The sequence below is a fragment of the Atheta coriaria genome, unplaced genomic scaffold (assembly GCF_025399875.1).
Source record: "Atheta coriaria isolate IRGN ID8LTWV9N9 unplaced genomic scaffold, Caltech_Dcor_3.1 hic_scaffold_7_pilon, whole genome shotgun sequence".
Lineage (NCBI taxonomy): Eukaryota > Metazoa > Arthropoda > Insecta > Coleoptera > Staphylinidae > Dalotia > Dalotia coriaria.
In genome coordinates this window covers 2,398,706-2,419,804 of record NW_027045449.1, presented here as the reverse complement: position 1 = coordinate 2,419,804, position 21,099 = coordinate 2,398,706, and the positions used below count along the sequence as shown (strand labels likewise).

Here is a 21,099-nt window from a genome sequence, read left to right as displayed (position 1 = left end):
TAAAATACGATGAAAACAAAATGAAGCAGCACCACTGGCGGTGCAGTGCAACGAAATTGTGAAATAATAAGCATTAATTAAAACGGCGGCGAGATGCATGGCGAACACCGGGCACGTGTTTACTTTTTAAGCAAACGCAAACGAGTTATTCGATAAGTGTTTATTATATGCACCGATATCTTGCAAACGGGGAGGTGGTGTTTAAATATACCTAAATTATATTGCGCCGTTCAGTTGCATCCAGACTCATCGTTCATAAACATTGAAATTTTCATCAAAAACATATTTTAAACAAAATATGAGAATTTTAGTGTTTTGCAGTGTTTTACTTTTAATATTTTATGAAACAAATGCAGTTAAAAAGAAAATAAGTAAGTTTTTACCCTGAATTTTATTAATTCTTCCTAAATTTATGATTTTTACAGTAAAAGAAATAAATATTTGCAAAAGAAATGATCCTGAGCTAACAAAATGTTACTGCACGAATTTCAACCACATGATACCACGACTTAAAGATGGCATACCGGAAATGAACGCTATTCCTATAGATCCTATCATTGTTCAGCATATTATCATGAAATTACCAGAAACAAAAAGTGTTCGCTTAGATGCCGAGCTTCACGATGTAAGTGTCGGTGGTTTGAGTAAAGGAAAAGCTCTCGAATGCTTAACATACATGACAGACAACGGTATCCAACTGTATTTTGACTTATTCTTCCCGGAAATCACGCTTAAGTCGAACTACAAAGCCAAAGGAAAGTTTTTACTGCTTGGAATCGATGGAGATGGCGATTTTCATGGCGAATTTAGTAAGTTTTACCTTACAACACTTAAATTTAGTGATAACTAATAAACTAATTAATTTACAGCCGGGATGAGCGTGAGAACAGTGTGGAATTCAACGCGTTTCATGAAAAACAACAAGGAGCATCTCAAATTCACCGCGGATATTACCGATTTACAGCTCAAAACCATGAAGATTAATTTCAACAACTTGTTTCAAAACGCCACGGATTTAAACAATAATATCAACGAATCTATCAACTCAAACATTGATTTACTATATGATGAAATCAAACCTGTTGTTTTGGAGACCATCAGAGGGATTTCTTTGAAAATCATCAATGATTTTTATGATCTGTTCTCGTTTGATGTGCTTTTTCCAAAAGAGTAATACTAAAATAATACGGTTAATGCAATGACGCACTAAGCAGATGAATAATTACATTAATTACGGTGCTTATTATAATAATGATTTAATTATAATCAATAATTGTGTTATAACGTTGTGAATGTGAAACAACTTTTGTTTTTTGATTGACTTTTGATGTTTTGATGTCTGACAGTAAAGTCGAATAAATTTCAGTAGTTTTATGTCACTGAAACGATTTTCATTGCTTGAATTAGTAGATTCCTGTACTATTTGCAGTTTAAAATGATAATCAGATGGATTGCGTCACCACTACTCGTTTGTGCTCGTTTTGTGCTTCCCCACTTATCAAAAGTTGCGCGTTCCCCGTCGCTTGTACTTTACCGATGTTTCACATTCAAACAGATGTATAACCTAGAAACAATGACGAGTCACGTAATGTATCCGACTTTAAAGTCTGTTCTGGAAGTGTTTCAAGATGAAAAAGTGAGTTATCTTTTAACAAAACACTATATTAACTTATACTTTACCATATTTTTAGTATAAAGCAGATGACAATGTGTCTAAGCTTTTAAAAATCTACGCAGACGCTGAAAGCAATGCTAAACCAGTCGCGAAAAATCATCCGCTGATTGTCCTTGAAGGTCTTGATTTATCAGGTTATAGATAATACCTATATTGATTATTTTGAAATATTTGTTACTATGTGTATAAAATTTGTAGGTAAATCAACATTATCGCGATTATTAGCGAAGAAGATAAACGCGGTGAATTTAAAAAGTCCGCCATCTTGTATCTCTTCTGAATTGCGCGCTGCGTTTGATGACAGCGCAGATTTGAAAACTGCGTTTTACGCACTAGGGAATTACATAGCTGCGTTTGAAATCGCGAAAACTCTCGAGACGCAACCGGTGGTTCTCGATAGATTTTGGAATTCTACAGCAGCAAATGCGTTAGCACGTAATGTGCAAGCAAAACCAGGCGGTTATGATTTACCAGCGCGAGGAAATCCGGTGTATCGCTGGCCAGCGGATTTGATCCAACCTGATGTTGTTTTGTTCCTGTCTGTGAGTGAACATGAACGCCAACGCCGGCAAGCACGGCGTAAAGAGGTCACCAAAGAGGAGATGATGTTGAAAGAAATCCACTCTTTCAGACAAAAGTTAGTTTTTGAGCATATTTATGTGATTGTGATGAAATTTGGTTCTCTGATTAAGTTTTTATTGGCAATTTGGCTAAATACTGGAGTGTCAATGATGAAAGCCTGGTTTGTAGACCAATTAAAGTTGATTTAGTGCCAATTATACAAATTGCCAGCTGCTAGACTATAACTTGTTATGCAAACTAGTTATCAACCAAATCTCTGCACAATTATTGGTGTAATTTCATCCGAATTCATTTCCACACCACATGTTTCATCAGCAGTTAAATCTATAATGAAAATATTGTTTTTAGTGTGTTATTGGCATACCAGTACATGGAGGAACCAGCCATTCAGATGGTCAACAGTGATGTCTCTGTAGCTGAAACTCTGGATGGTATTCTCAAATCGATTGCACATATAATTAAAATTTAACTCTGGAGATGAAGAAATACACGTTGTTTCTGCAAACTGTCATTTTTGCGCTTGAAATACAACAGCGCCTAAGCGTGGCCTAAGCGGACGCATCAATGAACTTCACTTCTTGCGCATGCGCATTGAAAAAAATTTAAAAACCGTTAATTTGTAACGAATTTTTCTCATTTCCCTCGCAACTTGACGAGCAGAAGCAGTGACAGCACCTCTTATAATAACTTGTGGTGAGTGACTAAGATATTTACATAATTTTCATATAAATCGTATGATATTATTCGTCAATATATAGTAAATTACATTAGTGGCAGTTATATTATTTCATATAATCCGAATATTATGCATAGAGCTTTAAATGCATCGAAAACAATGAATGAAATAACTTATCTCTATGATTCAATTCAATAATTTAGCAAATTGCACATTAATACCTTGCTAAAGTGTGTGAAACTGAAACAACAAATAACATGAGTATGATTTTGATTTGATGTTCTACACTTCTACACTTGCAACGTCTGCAACCCAAATATCCACAAAGAAAATGAAAACTTCTGGACCATATAAAAATGTACAAATATTAAGTTAGTATTTACACTTAGAACACAGTGCTGGCCATCAGAGCACACAATGCATGTTCCCCAAACAAAAAACGTTTCAGTAGTCAAAGTGTCAGCCTTTCACACACAAAATGTTAATTGATTAAATTAATCATAGTCTTGCATTTAAGGTACATACCTACATATCAAAAGCTACATTTCATTAAATAAGTAAAATTAAATAGTTCGTCGATTTATCTACAATATGTACACAGCGCGCAGCATCTTTAAAGTTAAGTTTTAGTATAAATTTCTTAAGTTGTCGATACTTTAAATTTAAATAATAGCGTTATAGAATTTGTCAATTTTTAGCACTTTTTGCTGTTTAAATTTAGTTTTATATCACATCACCGAATCGAGATTGTTTACTTCAAACGATTTAAAGTTGAGAATAGTTAATAAGTTGAGGAATTACCCCAAGGAAACTTAAGCCTGTTTGGGCGGTTCTTTGTCTATCCGCATATCGTCGATTTTCGCGACGATTTTCAGCGCGGGGCCGAGCTTCATGTTCATTGCAGTCATCAGATGATCGGCTTTGAGCAACATGAGCGCTTGGCCGTCGATTTCTTGAATTTGGAAGTCTTCAGCGTAGTCTGAACATCCAGGCAGGTTTCTAATGAAGTCATAAACTTCCTGAACCTGTACACACGAATAAGTTAATATTTACACCAAAAACTTCATAAAAATGAACTTACACTCCATTTAAGTGGATCAATCTTTGGCGTATTATCCTCCGCATGCACCTGTGAAGATCCTGTCGGACTAAGGGAGCTTTCCGCCCCGGACGCAGCAGAATCCACATCCACTTCCATGGACTCATCTTTATCCCACTTCCGTTTACCTTCCTTATTCTTCGCGCTCTTCGAACACGCCATCGAACAAAACCGCTTGTTCTTCTTGAACTTAGCTTTGAGATCAACAGTACCACAATTCTCACATTTTGCAAACTCGCCACCTCTTGCGGACTCCACTTCTTCACCAGCATGTTTCTTCTTGAGCGGCTCATCAGAATGATCTTTATCTGAAGAACTGTGTTTATAATCACCCATCAACGAACTCCGCGTGATCGGGAAAGGTTCCGAAGATTCCTGAATAACAAAATCTTCGATAACATGCGTGAGCACCTGTGGTTTAACCATGGCTTTCGGCGGACAACGTTCCTTCACCTCTTCAGCTGTCGCTGCAATAGGAAGACCGTTTTCGTTGGTAGAAGAAACCGGCACCGAGGGAACAATGCCAGGCATTGGTGTTGGAGGAATCGCCGCCGTTGGATTCACTTCAACACCATTAATCAATGGTTTCACCTCGGCTGAAAGCGGCTCGGGCTTTTCAGCGACACCATTCTCTTTGGGTGCTTCCGCACTGCTATCAGCAGAAATAGCTTCGACACCAGTTTCAGTCTTGACTTGAGGAACACTCGCCGGCAACGGGATTTGTTGTGGCTGTGGCGCAGCCGCAGCAATTGTAATAGTCTGCTGGCCAGGTTGTGCCAATTGTTGAATCTGCGGCGTGCCGGTGACTTGGTTGACGACGTTACCCTGCTGCGTAGTGTGCAGACCAATGATCGTGCCTTGCGGCGTCATTTGCGGCAACTGCTATGAATGATCACGTGATTATTAGTAAAAACCCCACACAACGCACTACACATGAGTCATCGAAATATACTCACTTGATGTAACTGCTGAATGTTCATTTGCATCGGTTGTTGTGTCACAGCTAGGTTGGACTGTAATGGATGGATGGTACCCTGCAACTGTTGCATTGATTGCATGGTTTGCTGTACTTGTGCGGTGGATTGGGCACTCATAGACACCACGGGCATTATTGGTCTGTCACCTTGGACTTGCATCGGCTGCTGAATAGCTTGCATCGCTAAATTAACATAAAAATCGATTTATTAATACACAAAACATATGAATTAAAATATACAACACTTACTCATCATCTTAGGTTGGATGTGTTGCTGTTGTCCAGCTTGGAACTGCATTTGTTGCATGGCTTGCTGCTGGATAGCCTGATGCTGCATAATAACTTGTTGCGTTTGCTGCTGCTGACCTTGCTGCACTTGCTTTTGATTGTTTACCAACTGCTGCGCCTTTTCGGCGGTCATTGGTGAACCGGGGGCCATGGTTATGCCTCCGGTGGAGGTGTTCATTACGAGCATCCTGTGCACACAAAAGAGACAAATCTGATAAAACTTTATGCACATAAAACTCAACACTTCGCAATTAACTTGGTGAGAAAACTGTCGCAGAGAGAACGAAGCGAATAACTAATAACTTCACGCATTCGCTCAGAGATCTAGCGTTTAATATCGGGAATGTGTGTCAAACAAAGTGACCACTGTTTGCATCCACACAGAGATTACAAAGCAGTGATTATTCCCATGCATGTGAATGTAGAAGATATTAAAGAACTCGACTTACTTATTGTTGACAACATTATGCTGCAGCGCTTGATTATATTGCTTAGCTTGCGTTTGATTAGCAGCATCAGCTTTGGGCGCTGGTGATGTGCGGATACCAGGAGCTTTCGCTCTGACTTTAGTTGCTATCTTGGCACCTAGGACTTGCGTCTGAGCACCGATTGTCTGCGTGGATACAGAACTAGCCGGACGGATGGCTTGCGGATTCGATGGGAGGATATTCAACGGCCGCGTGGGCGTTTGTTTCGGTTGGATATTATCCGCAGCTGGACGGGGTTTACCCAATTGTTGGATACCTTGTGTTGTAATGGTTGCTGCTGCAGTAGCTGTTAAAAACAAACAAAAACATTAAAAACCAATGAAAAACATAATTTAACCAATAAAACTCACGATTTTGTTGGGTTTGTATCGTGGCAGGCTGCGCACTCTGCTGGATAAACATCCCAGGAGTACCATCAGGATTTGTACCTCTGATAAATATCGGATTCTGCGCGATTAACCCAGCAGATTGCAATCCATTCGTGGTCCACACTTGTGGAATCCCATTCGAAGCAAACTGCCAAGGTGCAGCAGCAAATTGCATTTGTTGACCATTCGGTTGAATCTGACTGATGATCTGCGCAGTAGGCTGTGACCCAATCATCGCCTGTGATACCTGAACGCATTGTCCTTGCTGTTGTTGCCCCGTCGCAACAGTCTGCACATTACCAGTAACCTTCTGCATCTGAACCTTTTGTCCCTGCATCTGTACCTTGTGCATCTCCGAAGTCTTCTGTTGATTAACCCCGTTTCCATTACCAGCGGTAGTGTTATGAATGATATTCGGCTGGGACCCAATCGCAAGCTGACTAAACACCAAAGTCTGCTGATTCTGCGTCGTGGGAATCGTATAAGGAAACGTAGCCGCCTGACTGGCTTGAATCACCTGCTTGCCCTGCGCGGTGGTAATCATATGTTGCCCAAGCGGTTGTCCTTGAAAAGGCTTAGTAATAACTTGTATCTGCTGCGGATTGATACTAGGATGCAAGGAGATATTCCCAGGCATGATTAGGGGCTGCCCCTGCGCGTTGTAGATCTGCGGCATGAAGGTCTGATTCTGAATTGGTTGCTGAATAACCTGGACGCGTCCATGACTCCAATCAGCCATCTGTTGAGTATGACCAGTTTGCTGCAGTGGACTCATTGTTGTTATCGTTGTATTATTTGACCCGGTAGCAACCAATTGTCCTCCTTGTGTTTGGATAACCTGTCCGCCTTGCGCGACCTGCTGATGCATGGATACAGTATGCTGCGGGGGACCCATTGATGTCTGTAGTTGTCCTCCGGATGAAACTGAAGATATCTGTTGGAGTTGATGTTGTGGAGATTGAGCAGGGACCATAGTCTGATCCGGCTGCATTTGCACCTGTTGTATCTGCTGTTGTTGGACGACTTGCTGTTGTACTACTTGAGCTTGTTGCTGTTGCTGTTGCTGTTGTTGTTGTTGCTGCTGCTGTTGTTGTTGCTGTTGTTGTTGCCCTTGCTGGGCGTTGCCCTGTTGCTGTTGATTCTGATCCATCTGTCCGGATTTATTCAATTCGCTCATATTGTTATACTGACCACGCTCCAAGTTCAGCAGCGTGGTGGCAGCATCGTACTTGCAATCTTCAGCGGTAATATCAAAAATACCAGCTTTCTGCGCAAGAGTTTCAAGACACTGAAGCGATCGACTACCCTCCGGCTGTGCAGCGTTTGACGGTTGTAAAGTCTGCGTGGACTCCGGTTCAGCTTCGTCGTTGTTGTTAACTTTATTGGATTTAAGACCGACGACGTTTGTGGTATCTTTCAGCGGCTGCTTCTGCTGTTGTTGCTGCTGCTCGGCTTGGAGGTTGTCGTAGTGCTGAGATCTGCAAGCAGACAATAAAAAAATTCGTTGAAAAACGATGCGCATGGGACGAAACCGTCGAAACACAAAATGAGTGAATGAATAAAACACAGAAATTTTATACAAGGGGTGAGAAGATGAGGATGGTACTCTCGGGTGCCGTGACAAAAAGGGGATGATTGTGTTTTTTAGTGTGTGTTATCGAAAAGGGGCCCAGAACAAGATGGGAAACCAGATGAACTGGATGAAAAAAATTATTCATCAGTAAAAACATTTCATATATACAGGATAACTCAGAAAATAACAAAAATATCAACAAAATTTAAGGAAATCTTAAAAAAAACAATTAAAACGTTTTTAATTGAAAAGAATGTGAATAGGATTTAATTGTTGACGACTTCGTTTAGTGGTTGACGGGCAAAGCACAGGGCTGTGGTGTTGCCGTGACGTGAAAAGCGGCAGCTGCACATTCTTTTCATGTTTCCATTGCACCGTGTCTTCAATGTTATAGCCAACGTGCTCCATTTTGCAGCGCATTTCACATGTAATCAGTAATCACGCACATGTCCCGTATGTGGAATGCAGGGACGCCGTAAAATGTAAATGAAGAACGAAGAAACGAACAACAAACTTAACAAAACTTACAAAACAAAAACAACCAAAGAAAAAATTCAACATAAAAACAAAAATTAGAATTTTCTCCAATAAATCCGCCAATTTTGCTTTAAAAAACACAAAATTAACACCAAAACATAATTATAAATCCGTCCCTGTGTAACATTCGTCGGATAACTACTTTTTCTACCGATGCGGGAGAAAATCTTTCTTGTTTTGTCCTCGCTAATACATTTTGTATTAAATTTCGTCTAGACTCAAAGCTGAAAGTTTGCCTGGCGTAAAACTTTTCTAAATTCAAAGTAACGTACTTACTGGAAAGTTTTCGTTACTTTCCCAGATGCATGCAAGTGCGGCTTATTTTCGTGAATATCCGTATACCTGCGTTTCGGGTACGTTTTGAAAAATGTGCGCCCATGTGCCGAGTGAAATTGCTTTTACGAGTGCATCTCGCACATGGAAACGAAATGGGAGAGACGCCATGGGGTATTTACGGCCCGTCGTGAAATCGACTTTAGTGTTCGCCCCGGCGATAATAGCACGTTGAAAACGGGGCGGAGTTGGCCTTCCATTCCTCGCCCGCTGAGCGAGCGCCCAGTTCTTATGCAAATGCACACAACCGTCGTGCATCTTGCATCTCTCCATCATCTCCATTTCCCAAACTCTCTTCACCCCAAGCATAAATTAAAACACGCGCTGGGAAGCCTACAAACGCGCGCGCGGCCGCTCTTATTACATTTGGGGTGCGAATAGTGCGTGTGCGCAATAAGAGATGGCGCAGCGTGTACGGTTTCGTAATTTCCGTGCTGTAGGGCTTCCACTAATGGCGTTTTGCGCCCCAATGGCCGCTCCCCCTTGGTCGGAAGCGGTGCAAAAACCCCTCCAGATATCCGAAACCCTCTTGCAAGCGATCGGCACGAGGGTGAAACCCGGCCGAACGCGAAAGGCATTCGCGCTCATGCCATTTCGCTCCCCTGCGCCACGGTTGCCAGGAGAGAGCTTCAAGCGTACCAAGGGGAACGCAAAGCAAGGGGAGAGCAAACATAATAGAGTCCAACCCTCGTCGGTATTCGTTATTTTCCTGTCGCTCGCACCCGGCGCGCAGAAAACGAATTTTCAACCAAAAACCCGAAAATGCACGAATACACCATATCAACAAGAAAAACTATTTCACACAAATACGAATACTACAGAATGCAGAAAATATTAAAATACATTTTTATAAATATAAATATGTTTAGAAACAAAAAGCGCATAGCGCATTTGTTTTGATAAATGTGGCAACCACGTACGCTGGCCCGAGACATAAATTTAACTGCACGCACTAGCCGCGTCTCTCTCCATCTTGCGCTGGTTGGATAACGACGGTTCAACTCGGTTGGTTCGACCGCCGGAGAAAAACCTAAAGCCGATGGAACGTTCGCCACGGATCGTTCACGATCCGCACCAAGTTATCAGCTTTAAACGAACCGCATCCACATCGCCCACAAGTTGAAGAGAAACAACCATCGTGCGAAACAAGAATAGAAATACGAATATCCCCCAAGGCAAGCGAGCGACGTTGCCAAGTCGTCATCAATACGTGAGTGTAGAGCGGGGCACCAGCCAGTGCTCGCACCGGCTGCGGACCAGCCCACAAAGAAAGACGCCAACGAGGGGAAATACGGACCGAAATTCGCACAGACTCAGAGACTCAGGGACGTGCGCGCGGACATGTGATGTAATGTAATTTTCGCAATTTTAAACTTAATTCACAACATAGACACAAACATGCAGATTAGACAACACACAATACATCGATTGTTTTTTTTGTTTTTGTTTCCTACCGTTTTATTCAAGCGCGAATCGTAATCCAGAAGTTTCACAACCCATCTCACTTGCGTTTAATTACCATAACCCAACTTAAATTAGATGCAAAAACCAAAAAACAAAACCAAAGCAAACCTTTTCGTAAAGAAACCATAAGACCTCCGTTCCATTATCAAATCAAACGCAACTCAATCGCGCACAAAACTGGCGAGCGCGCCGCACATAAACAATTCGCAATTGCTGATTGTCAAAACAAAACAAATTATTAAACAACTCAAATGAGATTTCGGTGTCCAGGCGTTGTTTGGAATGAATTACACATCGAAATTGTTTTGGAACACTGCACAAATTCCATGGGACGCCACTGAGTTCAAGAGTAAGAGATGAATGTATGTGTGTGTGTGTGCTTGGCGAGCAATGTAGGCAACACGAACCGCGCGCACTCCGGTATGAAACTGCGCGCTGGGTGCCGCTCGCCATGCAACGCCGACGAAAAATGGAAAACGGTAGGCGACGCATGCGCAGCACGCCACAGCACAAGCCTCGAACGCAGAGTGGATGACCTTGGGACAACCAATCGTGTGTGTTTTCACCCCACCATCGTGCTCATTGGACGACAGCAAGCGAGAAAGCGCGATGTATTCAAGAGGGACGAACGCCGCATCGCATGCGTTTCTTACGAAACTAGAGGGGTCATCGGAATACCAAAAACGCGTCACTCTCTTTCCTTCTCATTCATCAATACAATCAAAAAGTTAAAATGCAATAGAATGATATCGAATGTTTGAGCCAGTGAGCCAGGACGGAAATAAATGAATGCGCGGCGCAGACTGAACAAATGAAGGTTGGTGCTGTGAGTGCGCCGACCACTCGTCGCAGTCCACCATATTTTATTAGCGCGACATGGCACACATCTACACACGCACACGTCCGCGCGCGGTCGGATTGGGAAACAATGGCGCTTTTGTATGCAAATGTTTGTTGGCACTCGGAACAAATGATGTGTTTATCCCGGCAGTAAATAGCGTACACTTCACATGACTCAATTCGAATTGAAACTTACGAGTGGTGTTCGCATGTTTTAAATTCAGCGCGTATTAGGCGCGCACATCAATCACGTGTGCGATAAAAACGACAAGTTGCATAGCTTGAAATCCATCATGGCCGCATGTGAGGCTGTTTTTCTCGGAGTCGTTTGGGCGGATTCCTGCGTATGGGTTGCGAAAGCTTTCGGTTACCATTTGACGATGGGTGCTGGGGATTTTGATGAATGTCGTATTCGAGGTCGGTTGGGTTTGAAAACGTCGACGGGCGTTATTGATGAGCGTATTGTTGCAGTGTCGCGTTGTTTGTAAGTAAAAATTGGAGAATTTAGAGTGTAAAGCGGTTTTTAAGAGATTTTGAAGAGGTGGAACTCTGGATCAAGTTAAAATAGGTTGGGGAATGTCTAATGTTTAATATACTAAGAGATGGTACTGTTTGATTATGAATTAAATCAAAAATTCCGAAAATATTCGACATTTTTCATATGGATGTTTTGTTAGTTTAGCTGCTGCGGAAACAGCGATTATGGGCAAACTATTGGAAGAAAAATTACAAAAAAAATCACAGATGTAACTGGTACTATGAGAAATGTTATGTAAAAAGATTTTTTTTAAATTCTTATTTTTGAAAGATTTACAAGGCTTTTTGTCTAAAAAATCCACAATTTTTAGGTTTTTAGGACGTAAATCAGCTACTAAATTAAAAAAGATTCAAGATTAACTTAGATATTGTAAAAACCTAGGTGAATACCAAATTTGAACAAAATCCGACCAATAGTTTAAGAGAAAATCACATTTGAAGTGAAAATTTCTTCAAAAACACCAAAAAATTACTTCTCTAAGCTTCAAAAGCAAATATTCTCATAAGAAAGCTTATATTTTGGTACTTTTGACGTTTTCAATATTCTCCCAAGCAGCTTGAACGCTGGAAAATTTCATTTCCTCAAAGCCACAACATCAAAGCATTTTCCCCGCACATTTTTCCTCTAATCGTTTCTTGAGTCTCCCAAAAACTTCAAGAAACATTTCCACCTCTACCAGTCTTCTATCCCACACACTCATCACGTGTTAACAGGTCCTCTCTTGCCATACAATACGAAAGAAAAGATGTGTGCGGCATCTTTGATTTGGGCGCTGGCCCCTAAAAAAAAAACAACCCAATGCACATGCCGTGACGCTGACATTTCTATTTCTTCCACACAAGTCCACAACGCACAAGGCGCGCGCGTTCAGCAACCTGTTTTCATGATGCGCGCCTTCCAAGAAGTCTACCGTCGTCTACACACGCCATGCCAGCGCGCGCTCGAAAATCCGCCCTCGGGTGGCGCGAGCGAGGGGAAACCCTCCATCACGGCCGTGTTCGTCCGTCATCGTTCGGCGGAGCGCGCATCCCATCGGCGTAATAAATGAATGTCGAATAGACGCACCACAATACTCCATTATATTACATGTGTAAAAGAGAGATAGCAATACCACGCAACACAACCATATGAAAGTAGCATCGTTAATCTAAGAGAGACAGAATGATACTAAACACAATGAGAAGAAAAGAGAAGGAAAGTGCGGACACCTGACGACACTTAAAACGTGCGTGCTGCATGCAGCGTGCGGTGTGGCGGCGTGCTCATCACGATCATCATCAGGAAAGCATCAAAGAAGAACTTACAACACAACACACACGCATGAAGAAAAGGAAAGAATAATGCCACAGGCAAAAAATAACAACATCAGTGCTTCGTTTGTTTCGCCAGATGTCAAATGTCAAAGCAGGTATAAAAATGGCCGACCACCCGAATGACAATGTTAACCTCAAACAAATTGAATCACCAACATAATGATTTTATCATTATATTCACGTCTTTCTCTTTTTTTTTTGATGTTTTGTATATTTGTGTGAACAAGTGAACTCATTAACAATCCGCCTGTTTCTGTTTATATATGATTTGTGCACCAAGTGCGACTCATTAACAATGCAAATGAAGAGACGAGACTCGAGTGAAGAGCCGCTTGAGTGGTGGTGTCCACTGAACTTGGAACGAAACAAAAGAGAGAGGGGTAACAAGTGAGGTCCAATGAAGCAAATGAAGCACACAAACACAAGTGGTGGGTGAGCGAACCGAACGCAAATACAAATACTACACGACGCACGTGCAACATAACCTAGGTCAACATATTCAAAGTTGACCATTGCATTATACACACAACCATTAAAAAAAACATTTCAAAGAAAAATATCAATCAATAAGGATTAGAAACATGTGGAAAACGATGACTAGACAGTTTTGAACTGTCATTTATCAATGTATCTCCAAATCGACACGTCAACATCTGTCAAATGTCAAAATTATGTGATTATTAAGTTTTGACAGCAAAAAAAGATAAAAATGAATGTTTTTCTTTATTATTTTGATTAAGATGTAACTTACACATGGAAAATCCAATTTTAGGCAATCAGGAAGGGATGCCCGCGTAAGTAAACACCGAGGGCACGTTTTAACCGCATTTGGGACACACTTTCCGCTCTAGGCACACGCGCACGCCTAATGTCCGCCTCCAGAGGGCGCACTTTCTCCTAATGGCTAATCTCGCAACGCGCGTGCACGCTACGTGCCCGGGGTTGGTAACGACCACACTGATCCAACGACGAGTCTAATCTTAATTACACTTTCTGTAATATTACCTAATCTAGCCTTTAAAAAAACGTTCCCAAACAGAAACTAATGTAATATAACATAATGTAGGTAACTATAGGCAACACATTTAACACTTTGCATATTATGAGCGTTTAAAAAAATGAATCGTACTAATGCTGCGCATCTAATCGTCTAATGGTATGGAAACAGATGAAAATGGTCAAAGTGATTTGTTTCCGAGGCCGGTGGCCCATTATGTGTCTCGGTCACATGCTAATCTGTCACCCGGAGTGATGGGACGTGAAAAGCAGAGAAAGAAAGAGAAAAAATGTGGAATTTGGAATAGAAGAAAGAAAAAAAGCGCTTCGCAACACATGGATCGTAGGCTGTCGCCTGTATAACCTCGTATCTCTTCGTTTCGGTGCATTTGGCAGAGCGGGAGAGTTGGTGTGCGCAGAGCGCACCGTCATCAAGAAAGAAAACGTTCGCTCAGCGGCACTAATGTCCCCTCTTTGTTGCGCACACATACATTCACCAAAAAGCTTTCGTATGTGTGTGAGTGCGTTTTGGGAAAACGCCGCTTAATATATTCGCAGCGGGGAGTCCGCTTTGCGCTTGCCATTCCCAAAAGGCGCAACGTGGAACACGGAACGCACAAAGTAAGTACTCACCTTCAGAAACCTAACGAAACCACTTAATATATACTAGCCATTAAAATATAACCTAACATAACCTAAAAATATTAAAAATTGAATTTTTGGGGTTATCTTTTGTTTTCGGCGTCTCGTTTTAAATCCTATCGATCTTTCATCAGCATCAAGCCTCTTCGTTAAGCCCCTCCGCTAACGGAAGTTTGTCTTACGCGGGTTGAGCTTCTACTCGACGAGTTCTATCACAATCAGTCAGTCTGCGGAAAGCTGAAAGGCACCAGCGCGTCTATTAAACTGAGAAAACGCATTAAAACCACCCGCTTCATCACGTACCCACAGCACATAATGCCATGTAGAGTAGAATTGGTGTAGAGTAATCCATTTATGATTAGGATGATTAGAAATTACGAAAATTATAAAATTTGTTTGTAAAATAACGAAATTTAAAAGAAAATTAAAAAATTAAAAAAGTTTGAATATGGATGGTATAGATGGCGCTGTGATAGGTAGAGTCCCCCGAAAGCAAAGCAGACGCGTGTAATTTATGGGTTCATAACCGAAAACCGCCCGAGGTATAGGCATACACATATACACCAACACTGACGCACGTAAATATTGTCCGGAGCGTAAGCTACGTGACACAGCACCAGCAGTATTGGCGGCAACCGCTGCAACTCTCGCTGTCTTTTTTCGTCCGCCACCAAATCTACACCAGTGAAATAAAGGTGGACTATAAGCACTACGTGCCAAACCCCACACTCACATATTCACATACTGCATTTTGTGTGGTGATTAAATCACAATTTGATTTTTTTTAAACTTTCTGGATTACTATGTACATAAAAATTAAAAATACAACTACAGGTACATGTATAGGTAGAATATCTATGTGCCTTTAGGTGTTTATGATGATTTTAGTCGTGATTTTAATGGCGAATGTGTAAAACTGTTTTTGTGTTTGTACACCTGCGACACTCTCACAGTCACCAGCACCGTCTGCGATTTATATTCGGCTCAAATTTCGTACGAGGGGTGCGATGATGTAATAATTTATTCATCTAAAATGGCTTCGTTTAGAGGTGCCAACAGCGTAAGATTTGTTTGTTTTGTTTTACGGACAACTTTTCTGTTGACAACCTGCAGATTTATAGATTTGCACCCGATTAATATTTTTTCTTCTCGTTTTTCATCATCTCTTCTATTAAAATAAAAACAAACAAAAAAACTTTTCTTTTGTTTGATTATTTCTTCAACTTTTCGATGATATTGGCATGCAAAGGACGCTTCGGTCCTCGACCACGACCACCCTCTAGGGAAATAAGTCATATGTTCGCTCGGCGGGTTGCTGCTGTTGCGTCTCTCTCGTTATATTGAGTTTTTGACATGCGATCCGTGCCACTGGCAACCCCTCAACCCTCAATGCGTGGATATTCATATAAGGGTGTATTCATACCATGCTGGAATAAGGGAAAAACACTCCGATAGGGCGCACCAGGCATGCAGACAATGGAATCGTAATCCAATTTTAAGTTTTATAGGTTATTTTTTCTTTTTTCGGTCATTTCTAATATTTTTATTATTTATTCCGATATCTACCCTTTGTTTTATACACAGGGGCTGTAAACCCTCAAGGGCATACACTATTTACAATTTTATTTGTTTTTGCAAATTTTATTACACAAAAAAACAACAAAATAAAAATAAAAAAATAAAAATCCAAAGCGTGAGAAATCTGACCAGTGATTAATTCACTTTTAATCTATTTTTGGATGTTTCCAACCTAAAAAAACAAAAAAATTATTCAAGGTGCATCCCATGCTCAATGGATAATAAATTTAACGAGTTTTTGATGGTCGCGATGGGTTCGAGCTTTTCTCCTCGTAATTAGTTCCATTACACTTCTTTTTCATCTCACATCTCTTTCTATTTTTTTTTTCATTGTCTAAAAAATCATTTCGGGGTGTGTACCAAATGGTCCCGCTTATCATATTCGTGTATAACTAGACATTTGGGTGATTTAGGGATTGTGCTTCGACCTACGCGACGATGCATGCGTATTTTCGGTACCTCTCAGTGTGAGGGACGATTAAAAATGGCCGCCGATGTGTAGTGCACACGTGGGTCCACAAACACACTGAGGATGCATCCGACGCCGACTGTGGGGCCGCCTGGGCTATAAATATTGGGTTGGGTTTCATTTTGAACACACCATGTGTATGTGAGTGAGTGTGAGTGTGTGTTAAATAAAGGGGACGACCGAGCCGACGATAAGACCGACGCGAATGAAATTCCACAACCGAAGCGAACCCATCATGGCTGCAATACTCGTATATGCGATGAGGGTGCCGGTGCTGGTTTAGTAAACAAAGTGCGAATGTGCAGTTTCAGTTCCAGAGGTCCACACCATGAAGCATGACTTGCTATCCTGCCCCATCTAGGGTCTAGGTTTATTGCCGTCATAGATTTCACACCATCACGTTAAAAAAGCCCAAAATAACGTGAAAACGAGAAAAAGCTTGGACTTGAACGGAAATTGAGAATCATCTGTCTTCTTACCTCAGGAGAAGTAAAAAAGAAGAAAAACAGACGATGCCACTCCACTAGGATAATAAGAGAGATGAAGAGATCAAGAAATGAAGAGGAATCGTATTTTTTATAAGGGTGGAGAGTAAATTTCAGGGAAAAGACACACAGAAACAGAGACATTCAAAATTTACGCCTCGTTATTGAGATTTATTTTTTAACTTTTATCTTTTATTATCACAGAGATTTATCTCTACGCCTAGGAAACGCTACTCATTTTTGTGAGGTTAAATATTGGACTTCTTGGAATAATTTGAACAAAAAAGGGATTAGACTTTCTCTTGGTGTTGTCGAACTCCAACAGTCTGCAGATTTATTTCATTCCTATTCATATTTTCAAAGAATTTGCCTCCGAGGCCAAAAGCGGCCGAGAATTATTTGCATTTGCATCTTTTATACCTACAACTGAAGACCATTCTTATTTCGGCTTATTCTGTCATTTGCAAACGCTCCAGGGGTGACTTTTGAGTATGTATTTACCATGAATTTTCTTCAAAAAATGAAGAAATATTTCAAAAAGCGCCTAATTAAACCAAACAAGCATTGCAATTTGGGTCCGCGTAAGAAAACACTAAATCCTCAAGAACCCCACAAGAAAATGAACCGGAGTGGGTAATTAGAGCAGTTTCTTATTGTCGGGCGTGCACACGCAGCGCGAACATAAATTAAAGAGGATGGTAGCGGGTGCGCACGTTGTGGAACAACCCCAAATATTCAACGCTTCGCTGCGCGCATCAAGCGCGCACAAAAGACGAAAAACGAAGGTATGTAAAGTTGAGGTGGCATCAAGAGCACCTCAGTACCAACCCCTAATGACCAGTCCCAACGGGGAACTCATTCCCACAATCATAAAATTTAATTACCTGAAAATTACCATCAAAAAACAAAAAAAAATCGAAAAAAAATTTAAACACGTTTTTTTTTCTTATGAATATTTTCAGCGCCTGATTGCAAATTGTTAAGCAAAAGAGGGTAGGAGATTCAAATTCAATTTCCTCCGGTTTCCAGTGCTTTTTAGCTCCAAGAGAGGTAAAAATATTGGAAGCATTACAAGTCCAATCAAGCAGACGCCCGGGCTTCCCTCGTATTCCCCAAAACGGAAACCTTTGTCCCCGATGCCAGTAAACCCACCCAATGCACCCAATTCCTGTTCCTGCGGGCATGTCAAGCCCTATGCGTCGCGCCCGTTTATTTCCTACCCTGGGAACAACGTTTTTGTCTTATTTTCTACCGGTTTTCGTCAATTAATCGATTCCAACTCAACTCAACTCACCATCACAACTCTACTATGGTCCAGAATCTAAGCCCCAGAGTCTGGAGCAGTCTAGACGTCTAAAAAACATCAGCCGCTTTTTTAACGAATACAAAAATTAATTGCGATGATAAATGATCACGCCGACATCGTTGCGCATACTGGTTGGCGATCAGTGGAGAGATGTCGGTTTGTTGAGCGCATAATGCATTCTCCCACTCGCGTTGTTTGGCAGCAGAGCCGTGGGTATGTGTGGGGAGTAGGAGTGAGGAGATGAGTAGGTCAGTGGCCTTTCCGTCCTCTGGGATCAGCTGATCGATTGCGTTCACATTCACACCACACGGCGAGAAACCTATTCATTTTACACCCAACTACCAACTACCTAATACCTAACCTAAAAATTCCCAGCTTTGCTTCATACACCATTGAATCTCCTAAGATTTTTACGGTAATTATTCAAACATGTGATGCGCATGCGCAATAAAATTTACTACTTGTTACTCGTACTCGTACTACTAGCCTACTTCCTTTTTTGCTACAATTAAGTAGGTAATAATAATACACTCCCAGTTAATTAATCTTAATTTACCGCATCTTCATGTTTTATATGGTTCCTGGAGTCCCTTTTTTGTTATGTCCCTTATTTCTAAATGATATAGAATAGACTAGAATATATCTTGAAGGCTGTCCGTTAACCTTCAACTTGAAACTCGAAACGCGTCTCGTCGGCGTGGCGAAAACGGGCGAAACTTTTCCAGCAGCGACGTCGACGTCGCGCGGGGGGATGGGAGTCTTCAATATCAAGGGCGGACGTCGACCCGCCGGTCGGGAATACCGGGAATAACGGCAGCCGGAGTGGGAGCAGCGCACAACTTCGGAACAGGAAGCAACAGAAGGGAGAGTTTACTATACGCGCAAGTTTTGTAATGTTTCTTGCGTAACAACCTGTCATAACGCATGCGCAATAAATCCCACATACAAAAAAATTATAATTTTGAATAATTTTCAAATATGACACTTAATTAGGTGAATTTTCGTTTTTTTGAAAATATTTTGAGTGAAAAAAAGAAAATATTTGAATATTTAAAATTGTGAGTGAAAATGTGAGTTACACTTTCAGGGGAACAAAGAAAAAGCTTTTTACATGATTATGCCATACTCAGACTCTCAGCTCCAGTGTACGGAATTATTTAGTAGCTGTTTACGACGCGCCAACTCCTCCACGGGGATGAGAGGGACTGATGCAGCACATTGCCACTGTTTCCAAGTTTCCCCTCACACCTTACGCTTGAAAATTTACAATGAAACCACATATTAATTAGGCGAATACTGGCAAATACTAAAACACAACTCTAACCTCAAAAAAAAACATACAACACTAAATCACGCATAGATACTTATTTAAACCCAATCTATAGCAAATTGCATCCTAACCTAACATAGATAAATAGCTCCTACATGTATTAGTACCCATAGAGTGTAATTTCGGTAATCGCTCGACGATAAAACGCCGCACGACGATTCACGTTACGATTAATTAGTCCTCGCCGGCGATACCGCATTGCTCAAGTGCTCAGGGGATTACCGGCGGTCCCTCTGTTGGAATATTGGTGGAGCAGGTGGTGGAACCCGTTCAACGAGCATGCACCTTCGATTAAAACAAGTTAAAATGAAACCAAAAATTTTACCGATTTAATATTATTAATTTCCTACTCAAATTGTAAAATTTGTCCGTATTTGTATTTTGTATTATCGGTGGTTTACCGCGTTTCGTTCTGCGGTCGAGATTGACAGATAGCTGCTGCGATAAAGACAATGCCGCACGGCGACAGAGCACCGCATGGGGGCGGCAATCTAGTGGTTTCGCAACGATAACTCGGAAATTCACAATTAGTCAAAATTCCAAGGGTAGAAATTCAAAACAACCACAATTTTCACCAATAAATAAATTTATATAAAATAAAATCCAAAATATCACTCACCTTATTGATTTTTTATAAATAATTTCGAATGTAGATTAAATCTGTAACAAAAATATCAAATTTTAGCTTCTAATACAAAGTTTAGTATATTTTCATGGCACATTAGGTCTAACCCCATGTTTTGCACACAATCTACACACGTTCAGCACCACATTACCCTAAGCATAACCGTTATAACCTAAAATGAAATTTTCACTTCGGTAAACACTTAAAATCAAAATTTCCATTACGTTTTAGCGCCTTTAGGGCATCAATTTGAATATTTTAGAAGTAAAACGAAAAATATTGATTTAGTGTGGTTAAAATGTCAACAGGGGGCGCTAGTGGTACTGAAGTTAAGTAATTTCTACCGCTAAGCCGGCTTAAACATATGTTGATCGTCGTTCATCGACAAGGTCAACGAATACGTGTTTCGAGCGTGTTTTTCGTGTTTGTATAGTGTCTCATTCTCATACAAGTCCTACACTTTTCATTTCAATGCGTAAATGCCCCAAATACGAAATATTTTACATTTTATTTTTTATTAAATTAATTAATCAATGAATATAAAATATTAATACATCAATCGATTCAGAATTAAATTACGCATCGAATAGTTAAAAAATAATATGAATAATTTGTTTATATAAAAATTTACAGGCAAATTAAGTTTATTTAATTAAAATTTACATTAAACAACTTTAACTTGCCTTTAATCAGCTTTAAATAAATGCTATCAACTTAAGCTATATATTAATAGATGCGTAATTTAATTATGAAAAAACCTGTAAAAGAATCATGCCCGTATCTTGTAAATTCGCGGAGTAATTAATGAAAAACTTGTCGAATGTTTTTTTCTCTGTATGAAACCGTAGCGCTGACGTAGTACAGAGCGAAGAGGAGGAGAGGAGAGGAGAACAGTGTGGCCGTGAACAGCTCGACGGC

At 40.7% G+C, this 21,099-nt stretch overlaps 3 protein-coding genes and 2 long non-coding RNA genes across 7 annotated transcripts in view; 2 read left to right on the top strand and 3 right to left on the bottom strand.

Annotated features, from left to right (window-relative positions):
* LOC135796054 (uncharacterized) overlaps positions 1 to 21,099 on the bottom strand; it is a 32,832-nt gene that overhangs the window by 6,958 nt on the left and 4,775 nt on the right. The window lies entirely within an intron of this gene.
* Positions 216 to 1,379, top strand: LOC135796050 (uncharacterized). The gene is made up of 3 exons (XM_065307945.1): positions 216 to 371; positions 426 to 809; positions 870 to 1,379. Exons 1-3 carry the CDS (start codon positions 299 to 301, stop codon positions 1,172 to 1,174), a joined length of 762 nt encoding a protein of 253 aa, XP_065164017.1. The 5' UTR covers positions 216 to 298; the 3' UTR covers positions 1,175 to 1,379.
* Positions 981 to 1,788, bottom strand: LOC135796053 (uncharacterized). The gene is made up of 2 exons (XR_010549222.1): positions 1,681 to 1,788; positions 981 to 1,564 (listed from the first exon to the last, which is right to left on the bottom strand). It is a non-coding gene; the product is annotated as an uncharacterized lncRNA (long non-coding RNA).
* Positions 1,436 to 3,024, top strand: LOC135796049 (UMP-CMP kinase 2, mitochondrial-like). The gene is made up of 4 exons (XM_065307944.1): positions 1,436 to 1,636; positions 1,692 to 1,809; positions 1,874 to 2,312; positions 2,606 to 3,024. The coding sequence occupies exons 1-4, from the start codon at positions 1,436 to 1,438 to the stop codon at positions 2,724 to 2,726; spliced, it is 879 nt and encodes a 292-aa protein (XP_065164016.1). The 3' UTR covers positions 2,727 to 3,024.
* Positions 2,976 to 10,472, bottom strand: LOC135796045 (polyhomeotic-proximal chromatin protein-like). 3 transcript variants are annotated; one of them, XM_065307934.1, is made up of 7 exons: positions 10,168 to 10,472; positions 6,135 to 7,630; positions 5,746 to 6,070; positions 5,258 to 5,493; positions 4,989 to 5,191; positions 4,015 to 4,914; positions 2,976 to 3,958 (listed from the first exon to the last, which is right to left on the bottom strand). In XM_065307934.1, the coding sequence occupies exons 1-7, from the start codon at positions 10,200 to 10,202 to the stop codon at positions 3,746 to 3,748; spliced, it is 3,408 nt and encodes a 1,135-aa protein (XP_065164006.1). In that variant the 5' UTR covers positions 10,203 to 10,472; the 3' UTR covers positions 2,976 to 3,745. The 3 variants fall into 3 exon arrangements, with proteins under 3 accessions (XP_065164006.1, XP_065164007.1, XP_065164008.1); XM_065307935.1 differs by having other exon boundaries at positions 4,015 to 4,911; XM_065307936.1 differs by having other exon boundaries at positions 5,258 to 5,484.

Bases quoted from the DNA above. Each gene is read 5' to 3' on its own strand.
- LOC135796050 (XM_065307945.1), top strand. From the start codon at position 299: ATGAGAATTTTAGTGTTTTGCAGTGTTTTACTTTTAATATTTTATGAA. The intron at 372-425 runs GTAAGTTTTTAC...TGATTTTTACAG, and splicing joins TGCAGTTAAAAAGAAAATAA to TAAAAGAAATAAATATTTGC. The intron at 810-869 runs GTAAGTTTTACC...ATTAATTTACAG, and splicing joins CGATTTTCATGGCGAATTTA to CCGGGATGAGCGTGAGAACA.
- LOC135796049 (XM_065307944.1), top strand. From the start codon at position 1,436: ATGATAATCAGATGGATTGCGTCACCACTACTCGTTTGTGCTCGTTTT. The intron at 1,810-1,873 runs GTTATAGATAAT...TAAAATTTGTAG, and splicing joins TGAAGGTCTTGATTTATCAG to GTAAATCAACATTATCGCGA. The intron at 2,313-2,605 runs GTTAGTTTTTGA...TATTGTTTTTAG, and splicing joins ATCCACTCTTTCAGACAAAA to TGTGTTATTGGCATACCAGT.
- LOC135796045 (XM_065307934.1), bottom strand. From the start codon at position 10,202: ATGGAACGGAGGTCTTATGGTTTCTTTACGAAAAG. The intron at 4,915-4,988 runs GTGAGTATATTT...GATCATTCATAG, and splicing joins ACATTCAGCAGTTACATCAA to CAGTTGCCGCAAATGACGCC. The intron at 3,959-4,014 runs GTAAGTTCATTT...TCGTGTGTACAG, and splicing joins TTGATCCACTTAAATGGAGT to GTTCAGGAAGTTTATGACTT.